At 38.9% G+C, this 27,750-nt stretch overlaps 1 protein-coding gene across 2 annotated transcripts; it reads left to right on the top strand.

Annotated features, from left to right (window-relative positions):
* The first annotated feature begins 3,663 nt into the window (after positions 1-3,663).
* On the top strand, positions 3,664-26,614 carry LOC143847879 (uncharacterized). 2 transcript variants are annotated; one of them, XM_077356673.1, is made up of 15 exons: positions 3,665-6,858; positions 6,944-7,072; positions 7,181-7,372; positions 7,474-7,526; positions 9,778-10,433; positions 10,574-10,792; positions 10,923-11,009; positions 15,666-15,779; positions 20,650-20,846; positions 20,962-21,177; positions 21,602-21,877; positions 22,040-22,187; positions 22,308-22,441; positions 25,421-25,507; positions 25,587-26,614. In XM_077356673.1, the coding sequence occupies exons 1-15, from the start codon at positions 4,159-4,161 to the stop codon at positions 25,671-25,673; spliced, it is 5,295 nt and encodes a 1,764-aa protein (XP_077212788.1). In that variant the 5' UTR covers positions 3,665-4,158; the 3' UTR covers positions 25,674-26,614. The 2 variants fall into 2 exon arrangements, with proteins under 2 accessions (XP_077212791.1, XP_077212788.1); XM_077356676.1 differs by lacking the exon at positions 10,923-11,009 and having other exon boundaries at positions 3,664-6,858.
* The last annotated feature ends 1,136 nt before the right edge of the window (positions 26,615-27,750 follow it).

Below are 27,750 nucleotides of genomic sequence, written 5' to 3'. Positions count from 1 at the left end.
GTATAGCACATTGCAATTGCTCCTGCCATAATTGAATTAGAGTGGAACCTTTCTAATAAGCCACATGTATGTCACATCACATGTGTATAGCACATTGCAATTGCTCCTGCCATAATTGAATTATAGTGGAACCTTTCTAATAAGACACTTTTTAGGAACCCACTGGAAGAAGCTAAATTATCTATGGTTGTCATTGTTGATACTACAAATAAGGCATCCATGTGGCTTGTGAGTAGGATCATATAGGCAGCCACATGTGGATCTACCAAATCAATGTTCTTGACCATACACACATATTATGTGGGACCAAAGGTTGATTATTGTCATATCTTAACAAGGGATTTGCTAAGGTCTATCGCAAAAGGCTTTTCGCGGCTGGTCTGACGTGTGACAGACTAGCCACGAAAAGCTTTTTGCGCTAGCAATTCCCTCTTAACAATGATTGTTTTGAGGGATTTGCTAGGCAATTTCTTGGAAAGCCTTTTTCACAGCTCACTTTTGCACGAGAGAGCAGCTACACGAGTTCACGTCTTACCAGATTTTTTTTCTTATTCATTTAATTCATCTGAGGTGGTTTTTCTCTGTTCAAAAGTGAGCTGAGAAATGGCTTTCCTCGAAATTGCCTAGCAAATTCCTTGTTTGGATAGTGAAGGTAAGCTCTCTCTCTCACAACCACACACACAAAAACACATTTTCTTTCTTTTCTTTTCTATTTTTTGTTATTTTTCTTATAGGATTCCGCTCCATGATCCATATTTTACGGTAAATGACAAAAATACCCGCATCTCATGAAAAACAATTGAAGTACTCTTCTCATTAAAATGCCTTAAATACCCATATCTCATGAAAAAAATAACTAAAGTATCCCTGTCTAATAGAAAATAACCAAAATACCCTTATTCCATGAAAATTGATCAGAATATCTCTTATCTCGTAAAAAATTACTAAATATTTCATAATTTTAAAAGGTTATTTTTTTTTTTGCCATTTCATGATTTTTATGACTAATTGGGATATATTTTACAAATTAGAGACTTACAACCATAGATAGATGAGTATGAGAGTCGATATTTCCACCCATTTTATAATTACATTGTCACCACTTAGGGAATTTGAGACTGTCAATGACACTGTTGGCCGTATCAATCTTCATGAATGATGGCTATCTAGGGCCTGGGCTTGTTTTTTTGGAGCTTGTGGTAGCCTTGGCCCTTGGGTCGCCCAAATTGTCGCTATCATTTAGGTCTTGGTTGCTAGTTTGGTGTTGCTGTTAATGTATTGTCGTAGGAGGTGTTGCTTTTGATGTTTCTCTTCACTAAAGTGACCTAGTTTGGAGTCTATCATTGCTTGAGTTGCAGATTGATCTCTATCATTCCCATATTCTGTGTAAAGTGTATGACTGACTCAAACATGAATGTTGCAGAAGAGAACCAGAGCAAGCTATTGTTATGTACCTAGGATATCAGGAATATTGTTTTAGTTTTTAGAGTTAGCAGGACTCTTTATGATAATGATTATGGGTAAGGGTTAGTTGATCCTAATCTTTACGAGTTTTATTAGAATTGGGTCTTTGGTTGCCAAGTGGTTTTATTTTGTATAAATGACTTGTTATCAACCACTTTTCAAATCAATAGAGAATTTCAAACTCAAAACCAGGTCAATGCACACATAAAGAGGACTGATCCTTCCCTTGAAGTGTATCGTGAGGCTAATCTTCTCTCTAAGAAGATCAATCACAATGTGAACTGATGTGGGTTCGTAACCGCTACCATAAACAAAAAGATCATCATTCTAAAAAGACTTGTTTTGGAACTATCATATGTCCAAGATCTAATGTTAAAATCACCTAAGAGTTGTTACGGTGTTACCTTTAGTAATGTTAACAAACAATTCAAAATACCTTGACTTCTTCGGAACAACCAACCAAAGTTTGTCATTCTTCTGTTAGATAGGAACCTTTTGTTGTCCTTACAAAAACCTGATGTTCCTTTTTGGATTAATGAAAAGTACATTTGAAAATCAAAACTTCTCCTCCTCTTCCTGAGGGATCAATTGGTCGAGCTTGGACCCAATGAAAGAGTTGACAAAACCAGTAGGGATGCAAGAGACATGATTAAAGGGATTGTTCTTGTTAATAAAATGCATGTCAGTAACGCCAGCCGTTAGGGTTTGTAGGCAGCTGTGAAATAAAAGACACAAGAGGGAGTTGTTATATGTGATTGGCCCAGTATTCCTAATTATCTAGTTAGATTGCTGGGGCCGGTAGAATTCACCCTTAAAAGCTAGCCGTTAAGGGGAGGGTGCCCAAGCCCTTATAAGCCCATTCACACCTCTTTATCTTTCCAATGTGGGATCTTTGCTTTCACATGGAATCCCCCAACATAGATAATAAATTTATATTCTGATGTGGTTCTGTTGTGGATTTCTTTAGTATTTTGGTTGGGTTCCAGAAATAAGGTGGCTTGTCCTCCTCTTGTAATTCTTTTATTTCTATAAAGAAAATTTCATGTGCCACCCCGGGTCACTAGATAAAATCCGGATTAAAAAAATATGAAAGAGGTAATAAAAAATACAAAAAAGTTATGGACGAAAAATATTTAATCGGCAAGAATTCAAAACTAAGGTTTTAAAGAATGGTATTTTAATTATTTCATAATGTGTCACAGCTTAATTTACTCATTTATTATACATCTATGCGTACACACAATGGCATATTCAAGACCCCCTCCCCTTCTATAAATTAGCTAAATGATATTCATTGGGCATATGCCCTACCTAAACCATGCAACTGTCTCAAATTTGCTAGGATTGGAAAGAATTGGGATACCACTTTTTTTCAGTCTACCTTGCCCCTTGTAATTTTCTAAATTACCCAACTCAAGCAGTTTGTATGTAATGCGGTGAGCTATGAGGCCATTCATATATGAGTATAGTCTGACACTGAATGGATGATCTCAATCGAAGGGTTTTTCTTAGGAATTGTTTCGAAACATCTCAATAACTGATACTGGCATACATTGATTGAGAAACTAGGATCTTTTTCCTATGGCTCTGTTCACTTCTTTTCCCTGGTGCTGTTTTCCCTAGAAAACAGCCTTTTTTCCATGACAAGACCTCGAAAAGATAGAATTTCTGTGTTCACCACTTATTTTCCAAGGAAAACTATTATCAGATGTGGAATTTTTTATTTAAAAGCTAAAAATGATGTGGAAATTGACTTTTTCCTTGTTACTTGAGATTTGATTTCCGATTAAATATATCGGAAAGAGGCTTTCCAGGGAAAACAAAGTCTTTTCCTTTGGATTCATTTTCCTTCTGCCATGTCACCTGAAAAGGAAAGGAAAATGAAATCCTTTCCTTTCCTTTCAGGGGAAAAGAAGTGAAGAGAGCCTATAGTTAACCCATACAAGTGGGATGATCTACTAGAGACACATAAGATGGACGGTTCCGATCATCACATACCCCAAATGTTGCAGACGTAGGATAAATTTAAGTACCAACCCCACAACAATCTCATCAGATGCCCAATATTTATAGTCCTTTTCCCTTCTCAAAATTCTTCCACCTACTAACTATGAGTCTATGACTATGACTCTTCCTGATTGAACTTACATCACATGTACCAAAATGTCTAAAGGGGCTACAGAAATTACAAGTTGGGTTTTTCTTTCCTGTCATTTTTCTTCCTAATAAAAATCTTTCGGCATGGGAGTTTTTTGTTATATGGGGAAAAGAAGATCGCAACCAATACGAGTAAAATAGAGAAAAAAAAAAATGAAGGGTTGTAGATTCTAGTTGTCGCTTAGTTGAGTCTGCGACTCTCTTCTTCCTCCTCCTCTGCTCTTCTTAAATCGATTGAAAGGTTGGTAAGTCGATCTTCTCCTCTAACCGAAAACAATATACAAAACCCATTTCAATCTATCTTTTTATTGAGGTTTGTCACTTGATAAAACACAAAACCCTATTCAATCTCTCTCATCTTTGGGTGGGCGAGAGTCTCATCGATCACAACACTCTCCTCCTTATCTTTCACATTACCTTCTCTTGCCCACCATCTGTTTGTTTTTTTGCCCTAAAGAAACTTTCTCTCTCTCTCTCTCTCTCTATACCTATCTCTCTGTGTTGTTATGCATGTAAAGGGGAAAATAGGGTTAGAACATGGGGCATAAGAAGCGAAACCCTAACCCTAATCAGCGCGCTCGTCCTCCTCCGTCCACACCACCACCATCTGAAGCCGCAGAGAACGGTCTTGCCTCGGATCCTATCGAAGATGAGCGATCCATTGTTGGGCCTTTTGAAGAGTCCGATCGAATCGAACAGGTTATTATCCCTGATTCAGATTCTCCTCCTTCGCCTTCTGTAAAGCTCGAATGCGAGCGGTCTCTTACCGCCCTTCGGCGGGGCAACCACACCAAAGCCCTAAGGTTAATGAAGGAGGCGTGTCTCAAATATGAGAATTGCGCCCTCCTTCAACGAGTTCAAGGCACTATCTGTGTCAAAATCGCGTCCCTCATTGAAGACCCTAATGCGAAACAGAGGCACCTCAAGAACGCGATTGATTCGGCTAAAAAGGCCGTCTTGATGTCTCCGAATTCGGTTGAGTTTTCGCACTTTTATGCGAATTTGCTCTACGAGGCGTCGAATGATAGTAAAGGGTATGAGGAAGTGATACAGGAATGCGATCGTGCTCTCTCGATTCAGAGCCCCATTGATCCTGCTAGGGAGAGTCTCCAAGATGAGAGCCAACAGAAGCTTTCTAGTCCAGAGGCGAGGATTTCTCATGTCCAGCAGGAGCTCCGTTCGCTCATTCAGAAGTCTAACATTGCTTCGATTTCAACTTGGATGAAGAATTTTGGGAATGGGAATGGGGAGGAGAAGTTCAGATTGGTTCCATTGAGGCGGCTATCGGAAGACCCAATGGAGCTTAGGTTGGTTCAGGCAAGGAGGCCTAATGAGATTAAGAAGGCGACTAAGACGCCTGAAGAACGGCGGAAAGAGATTGAGGTCCGGGTCGCTGCCGCGAGGCTCCTGCAGCAGAAATCCGATTCGCCCCAATCCCAAAACGATGAGGATAAGGCCTCTGTGTCTTCTTCTAGTAGCCATAGGGTAAGTGAGCGTAGGAAGATTGCGAATCTTAGGAAGATTTCATCTTCTGTGGAGAGAATGGAACATGTCCGCGGATATTGGAACTCTATGAGTCTTGAGAAGAGCCAGAATTTGCTTGAAGTCAGTGTTGATGATCTCAGGGTGCATTGTGCATCCACTAAGGATGTTTTGGCTATGGATATCTTATCAGAAGCTCTGTTATTTGCCGACATCAACAAGACTTGGAAGTTTTGGGTTTGTTGTAGGTGTAATGAGAAATTCACAGACTGCAAATCCCATATACAGCATGTCGTGCGAGAGCATATGGGGAACCTCTCGCCAAAGTTGCAGTCGGTCTTGCCCCAAGAAGTCGATGGTGACTGGGTCGAGATGCTACTCAATGGTAGCTGGAAACCGATCGATGCCTATGCTGCTGTGAAAATGCTCGAAGATCAGTTGAAATGCCAATCGCTTAGGATTGAGTCTGCCAATGGGGACCATATAAATGGGAGTATTGAGAACAACTCTCTATTACCCGGAGATTGGTCCTCGAATGAAACATCCAATTCTTTGGTTGACAAGGAGGGAGTGCAGGTGGTAGATGGGGAGTCTAAGGCAGAGCTTTGCAATGGATATCCTATGGAAAGCATAAACCACGATCATATCTCCAGCTTCAATTTAAGGGATTATGATGGTGGTAAGTGGGTGAAGGCAGATTCGATCTCACAGAGAATACCATTGTCCGATGATTCAGAGCGTGCCAAACTCCTTGAAAGAATTCATGGTATGTTTCAGTTACTTTTGAAACATAAATATCTTTCTGCTAGTCATCTTAACAAGGTTATACAGTACACCATGGACGAGCTCCAGGGTCTCTCGTCGGGTTCACTACTGAACCATGGGTTGGATCAAACGCCTCTCTGTATCTGCTTCTTGGGAGCTTCACAGCTTATAAAGATCCTCAAGTTCTTTCAGGAGCTTTCAAATTCTTGTGGCTTAGGCAAATACTCAGAGAAGAATATCTCTATCGATGATACCCATAGTGTCACCCAGGAGGGTGAAATCCTAGAGAGGGTTGCCCTTAGTAGCGATTCATCATGTCTCATTTTGGATGAGCGTTTATTGAGGGGCAGAATTTTTTCTAATGAAGCCGACAATGCTGGGTCCATTGATGGTATGACAACGTCCGTTCTCAGCGATCGTGAAGATGGGGAGTTGGATGGTGATGCTCTTTTATCTTGGATTTTTTCTGGCCCTTCTAGCAGTGAACAGCTAGGATCATGGACTCGTCTGAGGGAAGAGAAAGCACATCAGGGAATGGAAGTTCTACAGATGCTTGAGAAAGAGTTCTACCTCTTACAGAGCTTGTGTGAGAGGAAATGTGAACATCTGAGCTATGAGGAGGCTTTGCATGCCGTTGAAACTCTATGTCTTGAGGAACTTAAGAAACGAGATCATACCGTGAAATTTCTCTCTCGCAGTTACGAAGCTGTCCTGAGGAAGCGACAAGAAGAGCTTGTGGAAAGGGACAATGATGTAATATTTATTAACAGCAGGTTTGAGCTGGATGCTATATCAAATGTTCTTAAAGAAGCCCAAACATTAAATGTTACTCCATTTGGATACGATGAGACTCTATCTGGTGTTACATCTCGTTTATGTGACTTGGAATGTGGTGAGGATGAAGATTGGAGAATGCAAGACTACCTGCATCAAGCTGACACTTGCGTAGAAGTGGCTATCCAGAGACAAAAGGAACAGTTATCTGTCGAGGTTTGTTTGTTTGTTCTATTTGCGTTTTTAACGTTTCCTTTTACACTTGCTCGTGAGGTTTAACTTATAAGTTGCTGCCCTCCAGCTCAGCAAAATTGATGCAAGGATCATGCGGAATGTCATTGGAATGCAGCAATTGGAGCTTAAACTTGGGCCTGTTTCCGCCTTTGATTACCGGGCAGTGATTTTCTGTCTTGTGAAGTCATTCATGCGGGTCCGTTTTGATTTCGTTTGAATGTGTTGCATTAAATATCTCATGTTTTGGGAACCTACATTGATTGTGGAGTGTAAAATGTTCTTGGTGTCAATCTTCCTTTTGCAGTGGCACTTGGAGGATCTAGTGGACAAAGATGCCACTGAGAAATCTGATGCCGCAAGAGAAGCCTTTTTAGCAGAGCTTGCACTTGATGCCAAAAAGAATGTCAACAGAGGAGGTGATCATTCAAAACAGATACAGGAGAAGTCAAAGGAAAAGAAAAAGAGCAAGGATCATAGAAAAGCTAAAGATTTAAAGGTTTTGACTTTGTTGGGTCTGGTTCAGTTTCTTTTGTTAAGGTCGTAGCTATCTGATATCCATTTATGGTGTAGTGCTAATGTCTCTTAATTTTTTTTCAGAGAATTGGTAGCAGTGAGCAACTTCCCATTCATCATGAAACTGAAGAACAACTGTACGTCTCTCTCTCTCTCTCTCTCTCTCTCTCTCACACACACACACACACACACACACACACACACACACACACACACTCATGTGCACATACTCAAACACACTTGTACTATTGATGTTTTGAAATGTCCAATCTCTTGGTTCCTTTCCTGTCGGGCTGCTTCCTTTTTTAGATTTTGTTCTTGTAGTTTTATGTCAGTCTACTCTGCAGAGTAATTTGAACTGATCCGTCCTGATCATTCATTTTCTGAAAATTCATTTCTTTCAAATTTTTACTGGAAATTCTGTTACTGCCTCCAACAATTGCTCTCAATTTATGAGTTGATTTGGATGAAGGCCTCACTCGTTGACTAGGGATTTCACGATACTAGTTCCATGTCCATGCCCATGTTCTGTGACAACCAAGTAGCTATCCACATTGCCTCAAATCCGATGTTGCATTAGCTAATCAAACACATAGAAGTAGATTGTCATTTTGTATGTGAGAAAGTAGATTCTTGACAAATTTATACTCCCTATGTTTGATAAGTGGATCAGTTGATAGATGTGTTCACAAAAACTCTCATGAGAAATCAACATTAGTCATCTTAGTTTCCAGATGTGAATGATCTATATCTACTCTCCATCTTGAGGGGAATTGTTGAAACATTGAGTTATTGATGAATAATCAAATGTTTTTCTTTCATTAAAAAATGTAATTAATGGCCATTATAGTTGAAAGTGTATGTTCTCACTTTTTTTGTGAATGAAAAAGGTATTTTAAATGTATGTTCTCACTATTTCAATAAAACTTCTTATTGAAAGAGGGAAATTTGATCTCAATATGTGTAATTTTCTCATGCATAAATTTGTTGTGAACAAAGGTCAAGTCAAATCAATGCACAACATCCGCGATAGAGACACCAGTTGGGTACTTTTGAACCTCATTGATGATATGTGTATCACCAATAAATGTACTAGAGTCGGATATGAGACAGTTGCCAATATGCAGAGATAAGTAAAAACAATTAGGTTACATGTGTCGAATTGCCACAACTTTTTTTATTATTAATGCCCATGATGCATAAGCATGTGTATTTGCTCCTATTGCGGGGTAAGAATTGCCCATGTTCATATTTTCAGCAAGTAATCTCCCAAAATGATAATGAAACCCAATTGACGTTAAAGAACTTTTTATAGCTATATGAAAAATTGAACTTTATAGCACTATTTAAAAACTCTCCGAGTTGACTCGGTTTTACCTGGGCCGAGTCTGGTTCGAACGAGTATGACCATACCGAGTCAATCTGCTTCCAGTGCCCCAAATTCTCTGTTATACTAATCAACATTAAAAGATATATGTATATATACTAATATAAAATTTTAGAGTGTGTCGGCCATTCAAAATAAATAAATAAATTAGAGTGTCTCAATTCCATCTTTTTCATCACCAGTCAAAAAGTGGCACCACGCTGGCCATGCACATCTCTTTTCTCAAATGGTGTCCACTTTTTCAATTGGTGTGCTAAATAACTCCATCTTTTCTCTAACCATGGGCTTGCCTGAATTTTGGAATGTTTCCTTTTCGAACAGTGAAACCAATGGGGCCTTCAGCCTTAATGTCAGATATATGGAATGGTTAGGGTCTTGGTGTTGTTTTTAGTTTGACGGAATCTCCACGTGTATTGCATACGTGCACTATATGGGAGGGAGGGAGGGAGGGAGGAGGAAGAATGGAAAGAGAAAAGCTCACATTCCCGGTGTTGTTTTTGGTGTGATAAATTCTCCACATGCATTCTTTGTACATACATGCTCTATACATATTCACTTAATTACCATGTTTCCTTAACCTTTTGGTTTCATTATGCCGGCATGGGAAAAGTAGTAAATGCGCTGGATTTTAATCAATTTCACTTGTATGCTTTTTAGCACATACTACTGTCAGATGAGCAATCCATTTCTTGGTGTTAAATTCTTTAGCATACTTTCTTTTTACTCAAACTTTAGCATCCGAGCTACTTGATGTCATGATGGTGACTGTTGAATTCTTTCAAATACTGCACCGAGCAAAATAAATTGTTGTAGGATGGGTGTTCTATATCCTTATAAGTTTTTCTCATATTAATTCACGGGTAGTCACAAACTTTATTTTGGTATGTAGAGGTGCTGAATGGTCTTTTAAGCAGTGTCACTCGCTTCTTTCTATTATTTTTTTACTATTGGATATTCTGCATTTGATCTATTGAGTATGTGTATCTTTCCGCACTCTGCAGTGATTTCCATGTTGCAACTGATAATCAGAGAGACTCCGAGATCGTAATTACTGGAAATGGTGATGAATTGGAAGAACAAGAAGAGGAATTTAGACGTAAGATTGAGCTTGAAGCAGAGGAAAGAAAGCTTGAGGAAACTTTGGAGTATCAAAGACGGATAGAACATGAGGCCAAACAGAAGCATCTGGCAGAGCAAAATAGGAGGGTTGGTGGGGCAGTCTTGGAGAACTTAACAGAGGGTTCATTTGTTGTTGATCCGAAATCCAATGTTGATTATCCAGTCCCACTTGAGCAGTTGAGAAATTGTAAGCAGGTAAACGTACCTAGTGATGGCTCTCCAATTAGTTGGAAAGGTGTCAATGTTGTTGGTTTCCATTCTCCACAAGCATCCATTCTCATAAATAATCAAAATAATGAATTGGATCCGTCCGGAAAATATTCTAGTGGAACTGATGTGCAACGGAATTCAGAAGTAAAGAGGGTGCCATTTAGCTACCACGATAAGCGTCATGAACCATTCACTAGTGAGGATCCAGCTGTGGGGTCACACATAAAAACTGCTGAGAGAACTTCCGTCCCTAGTAAATCATCTACCAGTGCTAGCACCCAAAGGATTAAAAGAACTAACAGCCACCCGAACAGCAAATCCAAGCAAGGTTAGAATCTCTCTGTTAAGTTACTTGTTATATAGCTATATGCACATATATTTGGTAGTCATTCTTTATTTAATTCCGTTGCTGGTCAAACAAATATATTAATTGGAAGCAGGTCCTGATGTCCTCACTGGCTTCTGTAGGCATGTCAAACCAAGGAATTTTGGAAGATGGTACTTTGCCTTCTGATCGAAGGACAGGAAGGCAAGCTAATCGGCAGAACTCTACAAAGATGCTTAACCGAAATTTTCGACCATTGTCATCTGAGAAAGAAAATTATGAAGTTCAACACTTGCAAATTGAAAGTGGCTTCAAAGATCAATGTCATACAAAGGGGCAGGATTATTTGCATGGATTCAATAGTAAGTGCAGGAAAATTGTTGTGCCCTTGATCTGGGTTGATTTTTCTTGCATTTTCTGCTATTATTCTTCAATCAACCTTTAGTATTGGTCAAATTGTTTCCTTAATTGTTACTCATTGTTGGTAATTAGGCACACCTTCATTGCCAGCAAAATTAACTTCTGGCAAAGACATGCAGCATGGTGATTATGCAAGTAAAAATTTTGAAGCAATTTCTGGTAAATAATTAATAGGCTTTCAACCTTTACCTTTGGATGTTATCTTTTCACGGTGATTGTAAATTGTTCACTGTATATAGGGCTGGTCTTGCACATGATCATGGATATTTTTCTCTGGCTAATGTGTTTTCTTTCTACTTACTGCATGCATTTCTGTAAATTAGCTTTGCAGCCTTGTACTTCTGGTTCACATATTTGCAAATATAAAAAAATGGTTATTGTTATGTTTCTGGGTACTGTGTGTTGCACCTGTCGAAAAGTTTTCATGCTTAAGTATCAAAGCAATACAGAACAGGTACCTTCACCATACTCATTTTGTACGTGCATAAACCGTAACATGCATGAATTGAAACTGCATGAACTCCTTTACACTGTCAAGCTAATCTCTGGCTCTGCATACCAAGGACTCAATATAATATAAGAAATTCAGATCTTCCTTAAACACATGTTGAAAGAGACAAAGTTCTCATCCCATCACTGTTAATATAACAGGATGCCTCCAAACCTTTTTCGACCAATCAATGAGGTACCTAAAATCTACCCTAAATGGGGGGAATTTTCATACAAGGCAGTGGAGTCCAATCCCGATAGTGGGGTTTGGATTCCCAGGAATATATTCTATGGCACCAATGTACTGTAGCAATAGGACCCACCAGGAGGGATAGAGAAGGGGAGCGGAGAGGGAGAAAAGATGCAGTGAAAGAAAGGGGGTGCTCATCCTTGCTAAGATGAAATTTAACTTTGATGAATCAAGCATGGTCAACCCCGGGCCAGCAGGCGTAGGAGTTCTAAGAGACAAGCATTGGAAAACAAGGTTGGCCTTCTTACGGCCCATTGGGACAACAAGGTAGGCTTTCTTATGGCCCATTGGGATTTCAGATTCGAATTAGGCGGAGGTGAGAGCAGTTCTCCAAGGTATAAGGGTCATGTTGACAAATACTTTTTTGAATGGCTGGAGAGCAATATTTTTCACCATCTAGTGGTTGAGGGTATCTTGAAGGGGAACCACTCCCATGGAGATTTGCACTTACTAGACAAGATTCAGGAGAGGGTGGAGGGTTTCCTCATTTCTTACCAGCATGTGAGGAGATCAGCGAATAATGAGGCGGATAGGTTGGCCAGAGAGGGTGTGGTCTGGGAAGGGGTCGAGATTTGCAATTTTCTCCCACCTTAAGGGTCCTTGTATATTTACTGATCCTTGTTCTCTCTTTTCCATTGTACTGAACATCTGAGTCTCCAGCCTTTTCCCTTCTTTTCTTAATACAAATTTCGTTAATTCAAAAAAGAAGAAGAAGATGCTTTTGATGGAGAAGTGGATGTTTTCGAGGAAATCATCTCTGCCAAAATCAGATACCTAGGGCCCAAAATATTGGTTCTGCAACTTGACACGCTTACCATTGTTGCTCAACTCAACTCAACTCAACTCAACTAAGCCTTTGTCCCAAACTAGTTGGGGTCGGCTAATGAATCCTTTCGAAATTTTTCATGAAGAAGGTGAAAGGATCTACCCGGCTCAAACTGACTAAGTCTAATCCTGATGCTTACTGTTGTTGCTAATGATTTATTCCCCCCCCCCCCCCTTTTTTTTTTTTTTTTTGAAAGGTAACAGGATTCATTAAAAGAAGACTGAGAAGGTCCCCTTCAAGTACAAAGACACAGATACAAACCAAGAAAACAGAGACAACCCCGCAATTATACAATTAGGGCGGTAAAAAATCAAAACGCTCTAAAACCTGCTTAGAAACTCCATCTTTTGCCAACTTATCTGCCATAGCATTAGCAGATCTTCTCGCATGCTGATATAAAACCGAAAGCCCTTCCGATATGTCTTTTATCTCATCAAAGAAACGAAGAAATCTCCACGGAGGAATCAACGAGCCCCTGAGCCATCTTATAACATTAAGCGAATCACCCTCTACAATGCAACTGCCTAAGCTATTCCTTTCCATACACAAAAAGCCTTGATGAACTGCTCTTACCTCTGCTTCACTTGAATCTGCTGTTCCGATCGGACCGGAATAAGCCTTAATGACCTCTCCGGCGCAGTCTCTCAGGACACCCCCTATCCCAGCTGGGCCAGGATTACCCAAACTAGAGCCATCGAAATTTAAAAATTTCGATGAGTTATTTTCCCCTCTTGTTAAGGAAGCTGGCATTGAATCCCCCCACCTCGTGGTTGCGACACAAAGCACCTTCCAACTAAGATATGGCTCAAGCATGGTTGCTAATAAGTTGGCATTCGTTATTTCACAAAAATAAAAAAAATTGGCTGCCATTTTTCATGCTTCATGCCTTGGACACAAGAAAAAAATAACCCAAAAACTTGAGAATACCTATTTGATTAAGATAGGTGCATATATAAGGAAAACCATATACATATTAAATCCAGCGGTCTATTTATTTTATTCAGTGTGGAATCTGTCTTCTATTTTGTTGTTTGTCTATGGCGTGAGTTCTTTCTACATGATTAGTAGGTATGGCTCAATTTAAGGCATGCAATTATTAAATTCCTTAAGGCCTTGTTTGGATTCCAAGAATTTTCTAGAAAAGTTTGGAAAGGAAAAATATTTCCAAAACTCTCTGCCTTTTTCACGGATGAAGAAATATATCTTGAACCTACCCTATTCAATTTTTACTTTGGGGGACCTTCCATTTATGATATTATCCCTCTGAATTAATCATAATTATATAATTTTCCTCCATAGTGTGGAAAGAAAAAAAATAATTCTGCCAGAAATGTTTTTCTTGCAATCCAAACGGGGCCTAAAGCCCTAAGCACAAATTATGCAAGTTGATAGTCTTACCACCATTGCTAATTAGTTGGTTGGCATTTGTTTCATGTTGTTCTTTTAGTTTGGTCTTCCATCCGTCTTGTCTTATCCTTTCTTCTTCATGAGAGACTGTCCTCGGGTTGAGGAGTTACACATGAGTTTGTTAAGGTGTCTACATAGGCCTGCTGTCCTCTTTTATATTTTGTCGAGGACACTTCGCTCAATCCTTTTGAGTCCCTGCTCGGTTTTTCCCCACTAACCAATTACATTACAACCATTGAACAAACTTGGTTGAAGAACATGGTTTATTCAAGCTGTTGTATGCCCTATGAGTTACACCATGGTTTTAAATTTCGGCTGGAACGAAACGAAATGACCGAAGTTTCGGCCACGACCGAAACAAATTTACATGAAGTCGTTTCTTTACAAGATTTCGACGAAATTTCACCGAAATGTTGCCCCATAAACGAAATTTCGTTTTTAGCCCTTTTTACAAAATTTCCACTGAAATCGCCGAATTTCACACCGAAATTTTAGACATTTCGGTCGGAAAAAAAAACGAAATCATTATCATAATTTTTACATGATTTCGGCTGAAACCGAAATATTTCGGTTTCGGTGGTGGCCGAAACCGATTCCGAAACCGAAATTTAAAACTTTGGTTACCACCATTGCTAATTAGTTGGTTGGAATTTGTTTCATGTTGTTCTTTAGTTTTTCTTCCATCCTTCTTGTCTTATCCTTTCTTCTTCGTGAGAGATTGTCCTCCGGTTGAGGAGTTGCCACATGAGTTCGTTAAGGTGTCTACACATTCCTTCGGTCCTCTTTTATATTTTGTCGAGGACACTTCGCCTAATCCTTTTGAGTCCCTGCCTGGTTTTCCCCCACTAACCAATTACATTACAACCATTGAACAAACTTGGTTGACGAGCATGGTTTATTCAAGCTGTTGTACCCCCTATGAGTTAGGTATGAACGGGGCAGGGCACAATGACCATCTTCTTCAGCTCTTAAAAAAAATCGTGGTGCCCTTCTCACGTAAGGCTTTGTGGGAGCTTGTACAGGAGCACCTATGCGATGGCTTTTCCTCTTATAAGGAGAAATTCCATACTATTCAACTTATACCCCCCTTCCCCGAAAAAATAAATAAATAAATAAACGAGATGGGCTCAACAGAGATGAGGAGAGGCGTGCATATTTCTTGTTTACCTAAATCGTGAAAGCAATTAATTAACCTACGCATTTCCGTCGCTTAACAACAAAAGAAGATGAAAATGACTCGAATTGCATTAAGTGCTTATTGCTTGCCAACGATCCTACTTATACAATTGGAAGGTAACCAATTTCTTTAAATAAGTTGTTTTTTCCGTGGTTTTCCCGTGTTACGACTTCCCTACCAGTTCGAACGATCTGGAATGGATCAGTTAAACATTCCATTAGGAGCTGAAGATGGTTCCCCCTTTTTTTTTTTGAGATGGTGAAAATGGTTCCCTTATCGTGGTACAAAATTGGGAAAAGAGGATTTCCTTCATGGTGGTTTCATTTTAGATTCTGGAGTCATGGTATATTAGTAATATTCAAATGACTTGGAATCTTGTACCTATTTGGTACTTTGTTTCTTCATTGTGGCTCTTTTTTTTTTTTTTAAATATTGTTTTCATTTCAAGAAATGTTCCTTCGCTTGTTCTCAAGAAATGTTCATTCTAGAGCCATGATTTCATTTAAGACTACAGATTTTGCAAATACCAATATCAATTTTCACAACTGTCATAAAAAATCTATTTAGCTTATTTAAAAATATGTTTTGTTTACTTAGTCTCATATATCGGTTGTTTTACTTTTGGAACATGGAACTAATACAATCATAGTTTACTTTGCAATTTAGTTGATCCACATGTAGGAGAAAATGGAACAAAGACGCTAAGACAACTTCACACGGAGGAGGATGATGACGAAAGATTTCAAGCTGACCTTAAAAAGGCTGTACGGCAGAGCCTTGGTGAGCATCAATTGCTATTGCATATTTGTGTCAACATTATAATCCTTTATGAAACTTGTTTATATCAAAGTCTCCAATTTAGGAATCTTATTTTATGTCATTTATTTATGTGATTGAATTATACCTTTTGGCTTTGCAAATATTAGCACGCAAATAACTGCCGAGTAATAAATTCTTGATCAATTGTTTCAAAGCTTATTGAAAAATTGGTCTTTCCCACCACGACAGAATTGCCAGCCTTGCCTGAGTATCATTTTTGTCTATTAGATATTACCTGCACAAGAAAAACCTTAGCTGCATGGTTCTACACTGTCAATGACCGATATGGAAACTTCATGATTCAGTGGGAACAATTTTTGTCTATTAGATATTATCTGCACAAGAAAAACCTTAGGTGCATGGTTCTACACTGTCAATGACCGATATCGAAACTTCATGATTCAATGGGAACAAATTCTCTGACAGAAACTTATGGACTTTCTTCTGGGGATATCAACTGCAGATATTGAAACTTGTAGTATTGCTTTTGATTCAATGAGAACAAACTTTCTAGTAAAAAAGTAAATTCAAATGCAACTTTTTCATGATTACTATATTCATTGGGGCTGACATAGGTGATGCATGACTTAGGGGCATAATGAAGGCGTACATTCCGATCGCCAATTATCAGAGAATTTCTCTCTCAATAAGGTGTAGAGCTTTGCTATTTGAAAGAGTGGCAATTACAAGAACTTCACAGCCCACCACTTATTGCTCAGAACTTTTGGCGCTCCTTGACTAGTGGCAGTTGCATTTGTCCATCTGTAATATTATGAAATTGTGGCAACACTTGGGCGATGTAAAATCTTAAAAAGTTGATTAAATAATTTAGTGTGGTCCACAATAATGCAAGTCTGTTAACTGTATGGAAATTGCAAACCATTTAAAAGTTAAAACGCCAAACCATTCCTCCCACCAATAGATTGTGACTTCTTCGTGCAAATGGTGTGTTGGAGCTCCTTTCTAGTTTTGCAGTGCACAATGGCTGGCCAAGATAATTGAGCGAAGTGGTGCTTTCTTTCAACCCAATGAGTGGGGAATTTTTTTTTTTTACAACCTTGACTGGCACCTTAGGTTAGCCCTCATTGCTCGTGATACAGATGGGCTGCCAAGGTGTCACGTGTCATAAGGGCATCATTCCCTTTGAAAAGCTCGCATAATGGTATCGTCGACCAATTGGAGGTGCAACACCTCAAGGCCCAAGCTACCCATTTCCGAAGCTTTATGTCTCCAACCACAGCGAGCCCATGACCCTTTCCAATTAACTTACCAAGGTAATAGATGCAATAGCAGAAGTGAGAGGCTGCCCTTTTGAATCCTTCGAGAACAACAAAAGTAGCCTCTTGATGAATCGTTAACAATGATAAGGATTATGTTGAAGACGCGCAAGACGATATTCTTGCCTCACCAAATACCATTCAAGCTCTTCCTCCTCAATGGTTTGCTTCTTGACATCCATGGTCCACAAGTGCAATAGTCACTTTGGAATGGCAACTTAATAAAGTGCACCAGCTTCCTAGTTTTGAGAAAGTATTTTTCCGTGGAAATAATTGCAATCAAAACTAACCAGACTACTCTGCCAAAATCTTTTGTCTTCACAAGTATCTCTGGTCTTTAAAAATGAACACACTCCCCATCCACACACGCACGCCAACTTGATGCAGCCCAAAACACCATGCTAGAATCACTAATGAGCCCTACAAAGCTCTTTTCATCACAAAAAATGTTAGACTTAGTTATTATTATTTATGGAGATGTGCATTTTAATTTTTTGATAGAGTTTAAGTAGGTTCTGGTGGGCCCTATGAAAAGAAACATGAGTAATGTTTTATCTATTACAGAGTCTTACTTTAGAAGTTCTACAGGTATAGAAATTTGCCTTCTATGGTTTCCTGGACATGAACATGTAATACATTGTCTATTTTTATTTTGGGTTGCTCCAAATAGAAACTAGGCTTTATTAGGTTGATCTAAGTGCTGAAATTATCCTACATCCAAATCCCATATCCTGCATCTGCTTTAATGAGAAATCAGGTGTGCTATCACTTGGTTGCTCATTAAAACAACTGTACGCATGGCAAAACTAATTGGTTACCCTGCATGTTGGAGGGGCATCATTCTAGCATCTCTCTCTCTCTCTCTCTCTCTCTCTATATATATATATATATATATATATATATATATATATATATATATAGAGAGAGAGAGAGAGAGAGAGAGAGAGAGAGAGAGAGAATAGAGTTCCTAAGGGTGCCCTCATATAAGCTTATATGAGGTGGCTCTCACAAAACATAAGGGGCCCATATTGTTAGGATGATCCGAAGCATTCATTTGAAAGGCCCCATCATAGATAGGGTGTGTACAAAAAATAAGCTCCATTGGATCATCCTAACCCCTCCGAAAGTGGGGGCAAAAATGGGCAGATTTGTGGACAAAATGTGTCTATCCATTCCCCCCCCCACTTTTGGAGGGGTTAGGATGATCCAATGGAGCTGATTTTTTGTACACACCCTATCTATGATGGGGCCTTTCAAATGAATGCTTCGGATCATCCTAACAATGTGGGCCCCTTATGTTTTGTGAGAGCCACCTCATATAAGCCATATGAGGGCACCCTTAGGAACTCTATTCTCATATATATATATATATATATATATATATATATATATGAGAAAACGGTTCCTTCACACTAGCTTAAAATACAGTGGAGGCCACATTGTTTGGGTGATCTAAACCATTCATTTGAAAGGACCTCACACAGATAAGGTGTCCACAAAAAATCAGATCCATAGGATCATCCCAACCCTACGATTTATGGAGGTAAAATGGACGCGTATAAAAATTCACAAATTAGTCTATTTTTTGCCTCCACAGTTCGAATGGTTAGGATGATCCTATGGATCTGATTTTTTGTGGACACCCTATCTATGTGAGGGCCTTTCAAATGAATGGCAAACAAAGTGGGCCCCACTGTATTTTAAGCTAGTGTGTAGATAACTTATCTACACAAGTGTGTAGTAACCACTTTCTCTCTCTCTCTCTCTCTCTCTCTCTATATATATATATATATATATATATATATATATATATAGAGAGAGAGAGAGAGAGAGAGAGCCTGCGCTCGAGCATAGAAACAGGGGAGTGGGGCCATTTGGGGGGTGATCCTAACCATTCATTTGGAAGGCCCCATCATGGAAATCTGCGCTCGAGCACAGAAACAGGGTGGGGCCACATTTTGGGTGGGATCCAAAGCATTCATTTGATGGGCCCTTTCATGGGTAGGGTGTCCACCAAAAATCAGCTCCATTGGATCACCTTAGGGTGTCCATCTGTGGGGCAAAAAATAGACAGATTTGTGGACAAACAGTATCTGTCCATTTTTTGTCCCACAAATGGACACCCATTGGTGATCCAATGGAGCTGATTTTTGGTAGGGCCCCCATCCATGATGGAGCCTTCCAAATGAATGCTTAGGATCACCCCCTCCCCCCCAGGGAAGAATCCTGCTTCCTTGGGATTTCCATTTCTGGGGGTGAAAATGGACAGATACTGTTTGTCCACTAATCTGCCCATTTGTTCACCCCACAAATGGACACCCTAAGATGATCCAATGGAGCTGATTTTTTGTGGACACCCTATCCATGAAAGGGCCTTCCAAATGAATGCTTTGGATCCCCCCAACAATGTGGGCCCACCTTGTTTTACGCTAACGTTAGCAGGAACCCCCCCCCCCCCCTCTCTCTCTCTCTCTCTCTATCTATATATATATATATATATATATATATATAATTTGGTGGTTAACCCATGGACTGACCCAAGACAGCCTAAAGATGAACCATCTTTTATTCCAAATAATACCTCAGAAACTCAAAGCAAGAAAATGACACATGCCACTCATGTAAAAGTCGAGAAAGAACATGCAATTTTACGACCCAAGACAGAGCCTAAAGATGAACCATCTTTTATTCCAAATAATACCTCAGAAACTCAAAGCAAGAAAATGACACATGCCACTCATGTAAAAGTCGAGAAGGAACATGCAATTTTACGACCTGTTTTAACTTTGTAGAGTGTTCTTTATGTTCGTGTAACACAAAGATGACATTGAAAAAATAGGAAGGCCTTTTGGGCTTTTATCGAAATCTTTTATACTTTTCAGTATGAATTACACTTGATTCAATACAGGCGGCACAAGTATATGTAATCCAGACCATTTATTTGGTAAGCTCCACAATGTATGATAAAAAATCAGATTAATCAGTCCTAACTCTAACAAACCAAAGGAGGGACCTGTACCCATTGAATCCATATACTGTTGATCATTGTTTCCTTTTATTTTTTTGGCTTTCTATTTGCAGTGCTCATAGATGCTCCACTAGGAAGGATGCGATCATCCAATTAATGTGACTTTTGGGCTATGGTTCATCCATAATGAGGTTAACAAGATGAATGGTCTGGGTCACGTTCACATGTGCCACGTCCCATGTGTACCTTATTGGAGTGCTAGTTACTGAAGAAATGAAGTTTCTAACATTCAAAACTAATATTTGTAACATTTATGCGACAGTTTATTTTTCAAGTTCATATAACTGCATGGCGTATAAACATGCCATGTCAGTCTTGTCATATGGCAGCCATGTTGGACTTGTGTACATGTTAAGTTACACTCTTTTTAACATGTGTCCATCATTAGGCACCTAAACACATTCCTTTTAATTTGTCTTCATTTTATGACAGCTATCTGGCAACACATATTTATTCCCTTTCTATTGTGGTTTCTATATTAAGATGTTCAACAGCTGAGATTTGATTTATATTTCAATATTTCCAGACACGTTTCAAGCACACCAAAATTTTCCAGCCGTACGAGTGCCAAGATTATCTAACAATGTTTCTCCAGACGTAGATGACTTTGGGGCTTCACCAGATGAAGTCACGGTCAAAATTGAGAGCGGGAAAGATGTATATGGGACAGGCTTGAAAAATGAAGTTGGTGAATACAATTGTTTTTTGAATGTAATAATACAGGTTGGCATTTCACAAATTCTATTTTCACTTTCTATGACCTTCGAAGCAAATTTCACTTACTATTATTATTGTTGTTTCTAAGTCTGATCGCTATATTTTTCATGTGAAACCTCAGTCGTTGTGGCATTTAAGACGGTTTCGAGAGGAGTTTATGAGAACATCAAAGTCACTGCATGTGCATGTTGGTGATCCTTGTGTTATCTGTGCGTTGTATGATATTTTTACTGCCCTGAGCATCACTTCTGCAGAAACACAGAGAGAAGCTGTTGCCCCTACTTGTCTGAGGATAGCTTTAAGCAACTTGTATCCTGATAGTAATTTCTTCCAGGAGGTAAATTCACAGCAATGTGAGCAGCTTGTTCAATTTATAACAGCAGACTTTTCCACAGAAACTTGTGATTGACCTTTGCTCGTAACTTATAATTATCTGTATCACATGCCAGTTGTCCTGAAGATCACTTCTATACATTTAGGCTAGATGTAAATCTATGAAATTTGATTATCTCTTTATTGAGGAAAGATAGAAGGAAGGGGGCCCTTGCAAAAACCAGCTTCTTGCAAGGGCGCCCATATTTGTTGATTTCTGCGAAGTGCATTTATGGTGACATGGATGGCGCCGAAAAAAGTGAAAACCATGTTGACTTTGCAGAAATCAACGAATAGGGGCGTCCTTGAAGCTGGTTTTTTTCAAGGGTGCCCTTCATTCTATCATTCCTCTTTATTTTATTAGATCTGACAGGTCGTGTGAATTGCAGGCTCAAATGAATGATGCTTCAGAAGTACTAGCCGTAATCTTTGACTGCCTACATCAGTCATTTACTTCTGGCTCTGGTGATTCCAATACTATATCAGAAGAAAGTGTTTGCACAGGTTCTTGGGATTGCACAAATAATGCTTGTATAGCTCATACCCTTTTCGGAATGGACATTTATGAACAGATGAACTGTGACAGCTGCCCTTTGGAGTCCAGACATCTGAAGTACACTACATTTTTTCACAACATCAATGCTAATGCACTTCGAACAATGAAGGCATGTCTTACATGAAGACACGATTTGTGTATAATCGAATCATCCTAGATTGAAAGATAAATTGTAATTTATGGAAGTTACTGAAATTTATGCCAGTGACTCATCCTAGGAAATGCAGATAACTCTTTTTAGTCTTAATTTCAAGTTTTTTTTTCCTCTCAGATTACATGTTCAGACAGCTCTCTTGATGAGCTTTTGAAGCGTGTGGAAATGAATCACCAGTTGTCATGTGATCCTGAGGTTGGTGGTTGTGGAAAGCTGAACTATATCCGTCACATTCTTTCAACTCCTCCACATGTTTTCACGACAGGTGCATCTCTAGCTGTCAACTCAAGAGACTGTCATTTTTTTTGCATTCTTTCAGATGATAACATATGCACATATATATATATATATATATATATATATATATCCGGTTTTCATCTTGCAGTTCTGGGTTGGCAAAATACTTGTGAAAGTTCAGATGACATTTCAGCAACATTAGCAACCATTACCACCGAGTTAGATATTGGTGTCCTGTATCGTGGGCTAGATCAAGGGAACAGACATTGCCTGGTTTCAATGGTATGCTCAATGAACCATGCAATTAATGGAGAACCATCTCTTCTCTCATATGCAATTAACATATGCACATATATCCGGTTTTCATCTATTCAGGTGTTGATCTTATGTTGCATATCTTGCTACAATTAATGGAGAACCATCTCTTCTCTCATACTTGGCTCTGGGACTTAAAGGACTTAAAAACGCCTCAGACAATTAATGGAGAACCATCTCTTCTCTCGTATTTGGGTCCATATTCTAATTTTTATGTCTTAGGTGTTTTTAAGTCCTTTAAGTTATAGGAGGGGTATCACGGTCATCTGTCATTGATTCACACAACAACTTTCACTGGAAGTATAACTATTTGTGATTTGTTGCAAAGAAAATTTGATACACTGGTCTATTCTTTGTAGAGAAGAATGGGAAATATTATTGGGGAGGTGGTGTCTCAAAATCTAGGGGTGCTTGTAAAAGGATGCCAAACTCTCGATGGGATCCTTATAGCCAATGAATGCCTTGACTCTAAGAAGAGGGATGGAAAACGAGGGGTCATTTGTAAAGTAAATAGGTAGAAAGCATATGTTGTGGTGGAATGGGATATGCTTTGCTATCTTTTGGTAGGGATGGGATTGGGGGAAGGTGGAGAAAATGGATTATGGGTTGCATCTTTTCCTATAAATTTTCAATCCTTATTATTGGGAATGATTTTGAACTTCCACTGCCTCATGTTGTCTTCCATGGGGACCGAAGTCTGAAGTTTGATTCCTTCCATTCACCTACATAGCCAAAAAACCCTTATATAAAAAAGGGCGGCCCAGTGCACGAGGCTCCCGCCATTGCGGGGTCTGGGGAGGGCTAGATCTACGCAGCCTTACCCCTGCTTTGCAGAGAGGCAGTTTCCGTGACTCGAACCCGTGACCACCGGGTCACAATGGAGCAACCTACCTTACCAAAAAACCCTTATATATAGGAGATATTTTTTTTTTGAATGGCTTATATATAGGAGATATTAATGCCCATTCTATTAATAAGATGAGTAAGTGGAAAGGTTATGTAATGACAATATCACCAATTTTAAAAATATGTGAAATGTCAATGTTTAGAATGAACGTTGCTCTTCCAGACATGTGCACCAACACCAACACATGCCACTAAGCATTTGATCTTGTTAAACTATTATGGATGGGTGCATTTCTTATGTGATGGTTTCTAAGTATGTATTTGTGCTTATTCTAGCAATTCTTGGATGTGTGTTGCTTATGTGATGGTTTCTAAGTGTGTATTTATGCTTATTCTAGCAATTCCTGAAGTTTCATCATAAATTTTCATTGTGTCCTTTGACTTCCATGATTTTTACAAGATTTCCATGGACTTGTATAACTTCCACAGAATACTTCCTCTTCCATGGGAACCAATGTCCAGACTGGAAACAATGTTTGAATCATTGTCATGGGTTTCCTTAAGAGTTGAAGGGGACTCATTACCCCTGCAGCTTCGCCTTAGTAGGAGACACTGAAAATAGACTATTACATAGAGCGAAAGAGGTGAGTCTTCTGGAAGGTTTCTCTATGGTTGGCTTAATCCTATCATTTCATATCTTCAATTTGCGGGTGATACATTGAGATTTTGTTGTGCATCGAGGATACAACTTCAAAATTTGAGCTATTGTGATGGCTTGAGGAGGTGTCAGGGTTGAAGGTGAAATGGTCAAGTGCTTCATAGCAGGCATTGATATGGATGATGATAGAGTGCAAGAGCTTGCGAGATCATTTGAATGATTAGTAGAGAACCTTCTGATTCCTTTTCTTCGGTTACCTTTTAGTATTGGGTTCCCCCAAAAAGATCTTTGGGATCCAGTGGCGGAACAGATTGAGAGAATTAAGGCGTTGGAAGAAATCCTATCTATCCTTTGGTGGACAGATTACCTCAATTAACAGGGTGCTGAACGGAGGTTGTGATTGTTGGGGATAACCGTCCTCTATTGTAATGTAGTATGGCTTGTCGGTGTCTGTCTTTTCCTTTATGTTCTTTCTTCTCTGTAGGATCATCTTGTCTCTATGCTGTTTTCTGGCCTTTTTCAATATAGTCCTCGTTATCTTTCAAAAAAAAAAAAAAAAAAATCACCCTGTGCATTATGGTGTAAATGAACTGTTGATTTATGTATTTCTTGTCACTTGTTATGCGGTGAGAGAATGTTTACACCTATTCTTCAGTGTGTTTTCCTTGTTCTCATGATGTTTTTATTGCTTGATCAACCAGTGCTTATTGTTCAGAGAACTCAGTGCTTGTATTTTCTTCGTTTTGTTCTAGAGTGTGCTTAACTGTTCCATTATTTTTATTTTTAAATTCCTGTAATGTCACTCAGTCTATCCCTTGGTTTTCTGTTTTAACCTATATGCAAACCAGTTATGTTAATAATATTTTCGGATTTCTTTTTATTTATGTGCTCTGTTCTGTGTTTGTTTTTGCATGTGCCTCTTTTCTTCAACTGTTCTCTTTAACTTTGTTTTAGTGTGGTATAAAAGGAATTGGTGTTCTAGATGTGATTTTAAAAGGAACAAACAGATACAGAGCCAGTGTTTTAGTTTTTACCTTCAAAACAATGAATTGGAAAAAATCACATGGTTTGTGTATGGATTGTACTTGTTGATGAGCCTTGGAATTTGAGGTTTGGATATGAACTCTTAGGGTGGAATAATTTGCTTCTTTAAGCTTTAAGTTTGTTTATAATGTTCTGTAGGGTAACACTTTATTATATCACTAGATGCAGCAAGGCTAAGGAAAATATAATCATAAGAACAGCTCATGGCCCAACAAACCATTACACTTATGTCACTATCATCACATGTACATGTTACCGACAATAGATGGTAGATTTCAATAGCTCTTCATATTCTGTGTCAGAAGTTTCTCTGTTAATATTTAATCAGCTGTAAATAATTATTTGACCAAGCATAATCTTGCATCTCATGCCCTAATTGCTTGCTATTCAACTCACAGGTTTGCTATTATGGACAACATTATCACTGCTTTGCTTATAGTCATGACCATGAACAGTGGGTCATGTATGATGACAAAACTGTGAAGGTAATGAGATTCTATCCTCCGACTCTTTAGTTGACCCTCATCTGATTTACCTAATCCGAATCCGATTTGATGCATGCAGTTAATTGGTGGTTGGGATGACGTTCTTATCATGTGTGAAAGAGGGCATTTACAACCGCAGGTTCTTTTTTTCGAGGCTGTAAATTAGCTTTTGGTGAAAACATTCTTTTAGCTGGTTGGCTTGCGAAGGACCTGGTTTTAAGTATTGGGCTGCCTGGGATTCTGTTACTAAATCACTCACTGAGTTGCAGAGACAATCTTCTTTCTGCCAATGATGAAACTTCGCCACCAGTTATACATCCACCAATTGGGCTATGGGACTTGACGAATTTTGTCTTGGAAGGAGATGAAGTGCCCAGTGAATTCACATTATAGTTGTCGGCGTTGGGTTTTTGCCTGCTTTTTTGGACTGGCCAATATCACATGCTTTGAAAAGATTTTGTTTCAACAATCGGAAATCAGATGATCAATGAGAGATCCAAGTGTTGGTAAAGATAGACTTAAGTTCAATTCCATATCAGCTAAATCAGGGCCCCTGTATTTATGTTGAGTAAAGTGGTGGGACCTAGCAGTACCCTTATTACCTTCTTTGGCTGCAGCAAATGTGCTTATCGTACCCCGGCATGAGACCTATGGTGACTTTTCTGGAAGAATGTTGGAACCAATGTCATCCTACAGACAGAACTGTCGCAGGTAACTAATGTTTTTTGTTTTTTCCCCTTTAGATGGGAATGGTCTTGTGCATAAACCTTATCACCCTCAGGGGCTCTCCGGTATAGAACTTTCGATTCTTGTATGCATCATTACGATGCCTATGAAATTGCTCTTCTTATTTATTAGTTGGAGTTCTTGACTACCTGAAAAGAAGCAAAAAAGCAAAAAAGAAAGAACAAAAAAGAGACAGAAAGATAAGAAAGGATCCTCTCTCTCTCTCTCTCTCTCTCTCTGCACATGGTTGGGAGTATGGCCTTTAAAGGTTTCTATCTCCATTACTACATTCTTTTTGACATTCATATGTATTACCTGACTCTATAAGAATACTATTACAAGTTTCTTCTTTATGATCCAAATTGTAAATTTATTTGTTTACTTCTTCTCGGTTCCTTCACTATATTATCATATTACAGGTGGGGCCTATATATTGGCTCTCTAGATTCTTCTTGCAGCTGCCCCACTCAATAGGTCATGACCCAAAGTTCTCTCACTTGTCAGATGATCCAAACCATCGGATTTGGTGACTGTGACTTCTTCCTATTGGCAGTTTTTTCTTAACCTTCCACTGATGGGACTAACATGATCATGATTGAGCTGTTGGACATCTATCTGGTGTCCCCCCTTCTCCCTTTCTTTCATTTCTTATAACATTGCTTTTTTATTACAGAAATGTCTTCCCCTTTTATAAAATTTGATTATTTTAGAAAATTTGATAGGGGAGACAATATTATTAGAAACATCTAGAGAGGAGGGGTTCGAATTGTCCACTAAAACTTGCTCATTGTGAGTCTTGTGACTAAGGGGTGATGGCCCACCATACGTGTATGATTATATGGTCCCTTGATCTGGTCGTGACTGAGTTGTGTTTGTGCATCAAAGCCATACGCGTATTTGTATAGTTGAAAGATCTTGATCGTTCATTTGGTGGACCATATTATTTCAAGGCTCATAGATTATTGGACGGCCCCATTGAGAATATAAAGTCCCTTATCTTACAAAAATTACTGTGCGGACCACACTATAGGATGATCCAAACCGTCCGTGTGATAGGCCACAACATAAATAGGTTGTGCCCAAATGGGAGCCGTTGATTATTAGTTGTTCTTAACCTTCCATTTGGACATCCATGTTGTGGCCTTCTTCTCCATTCATGTCTTTCATTTCCTACAATTATATTGCATTTTTATGACAGAAACGTCTTCCTCTTTGCATAAAAGTTGATTATTATTATCATAAAATCGGTTGAAAATCATATCAATAACAGGAAAATAATACCAAAATCCTGATTAGCTCTTTTGCAACAAAAGATAGTCCATTCAGGCATATTTGCAGTGATTTTCGGTCTAGACACAGTACATTCTGTATGAATTATGCAATGCACTCGGTGCATTTAGTCTTAAAAGCAATGCATCTTGACCTGATATTGTTTTTTTTTTTTGCTCACTTTATGCAGTTTTCTTGCTTAAGAAAATTGAGTCCGGATTTGCTAATGGGTGCATTGGAAACTGAAT

This window comes from Tasmannia lanceolata, unplaced genomic scaffold, assembly GCF_043159265.1.
Source record: "Tasmannia lanceolata isolate RefF3 unplaced genomic scaffold, GAP_Taslan_0.1 ptg000003l, whole genome shotgun sequence".
Lineage (NCBI taxonomy): Eukaryota > Viridiplantae > Streptophyta > Magnoliopsida > Canellales > Winteraceae > Tasmannia > Tasmannia lanceolata.
The sequence above is the reverse complement of the archived record's forward strand: the minus strand, read 5'-3'. Positions and strand labels throughout refer to the sequence as shown.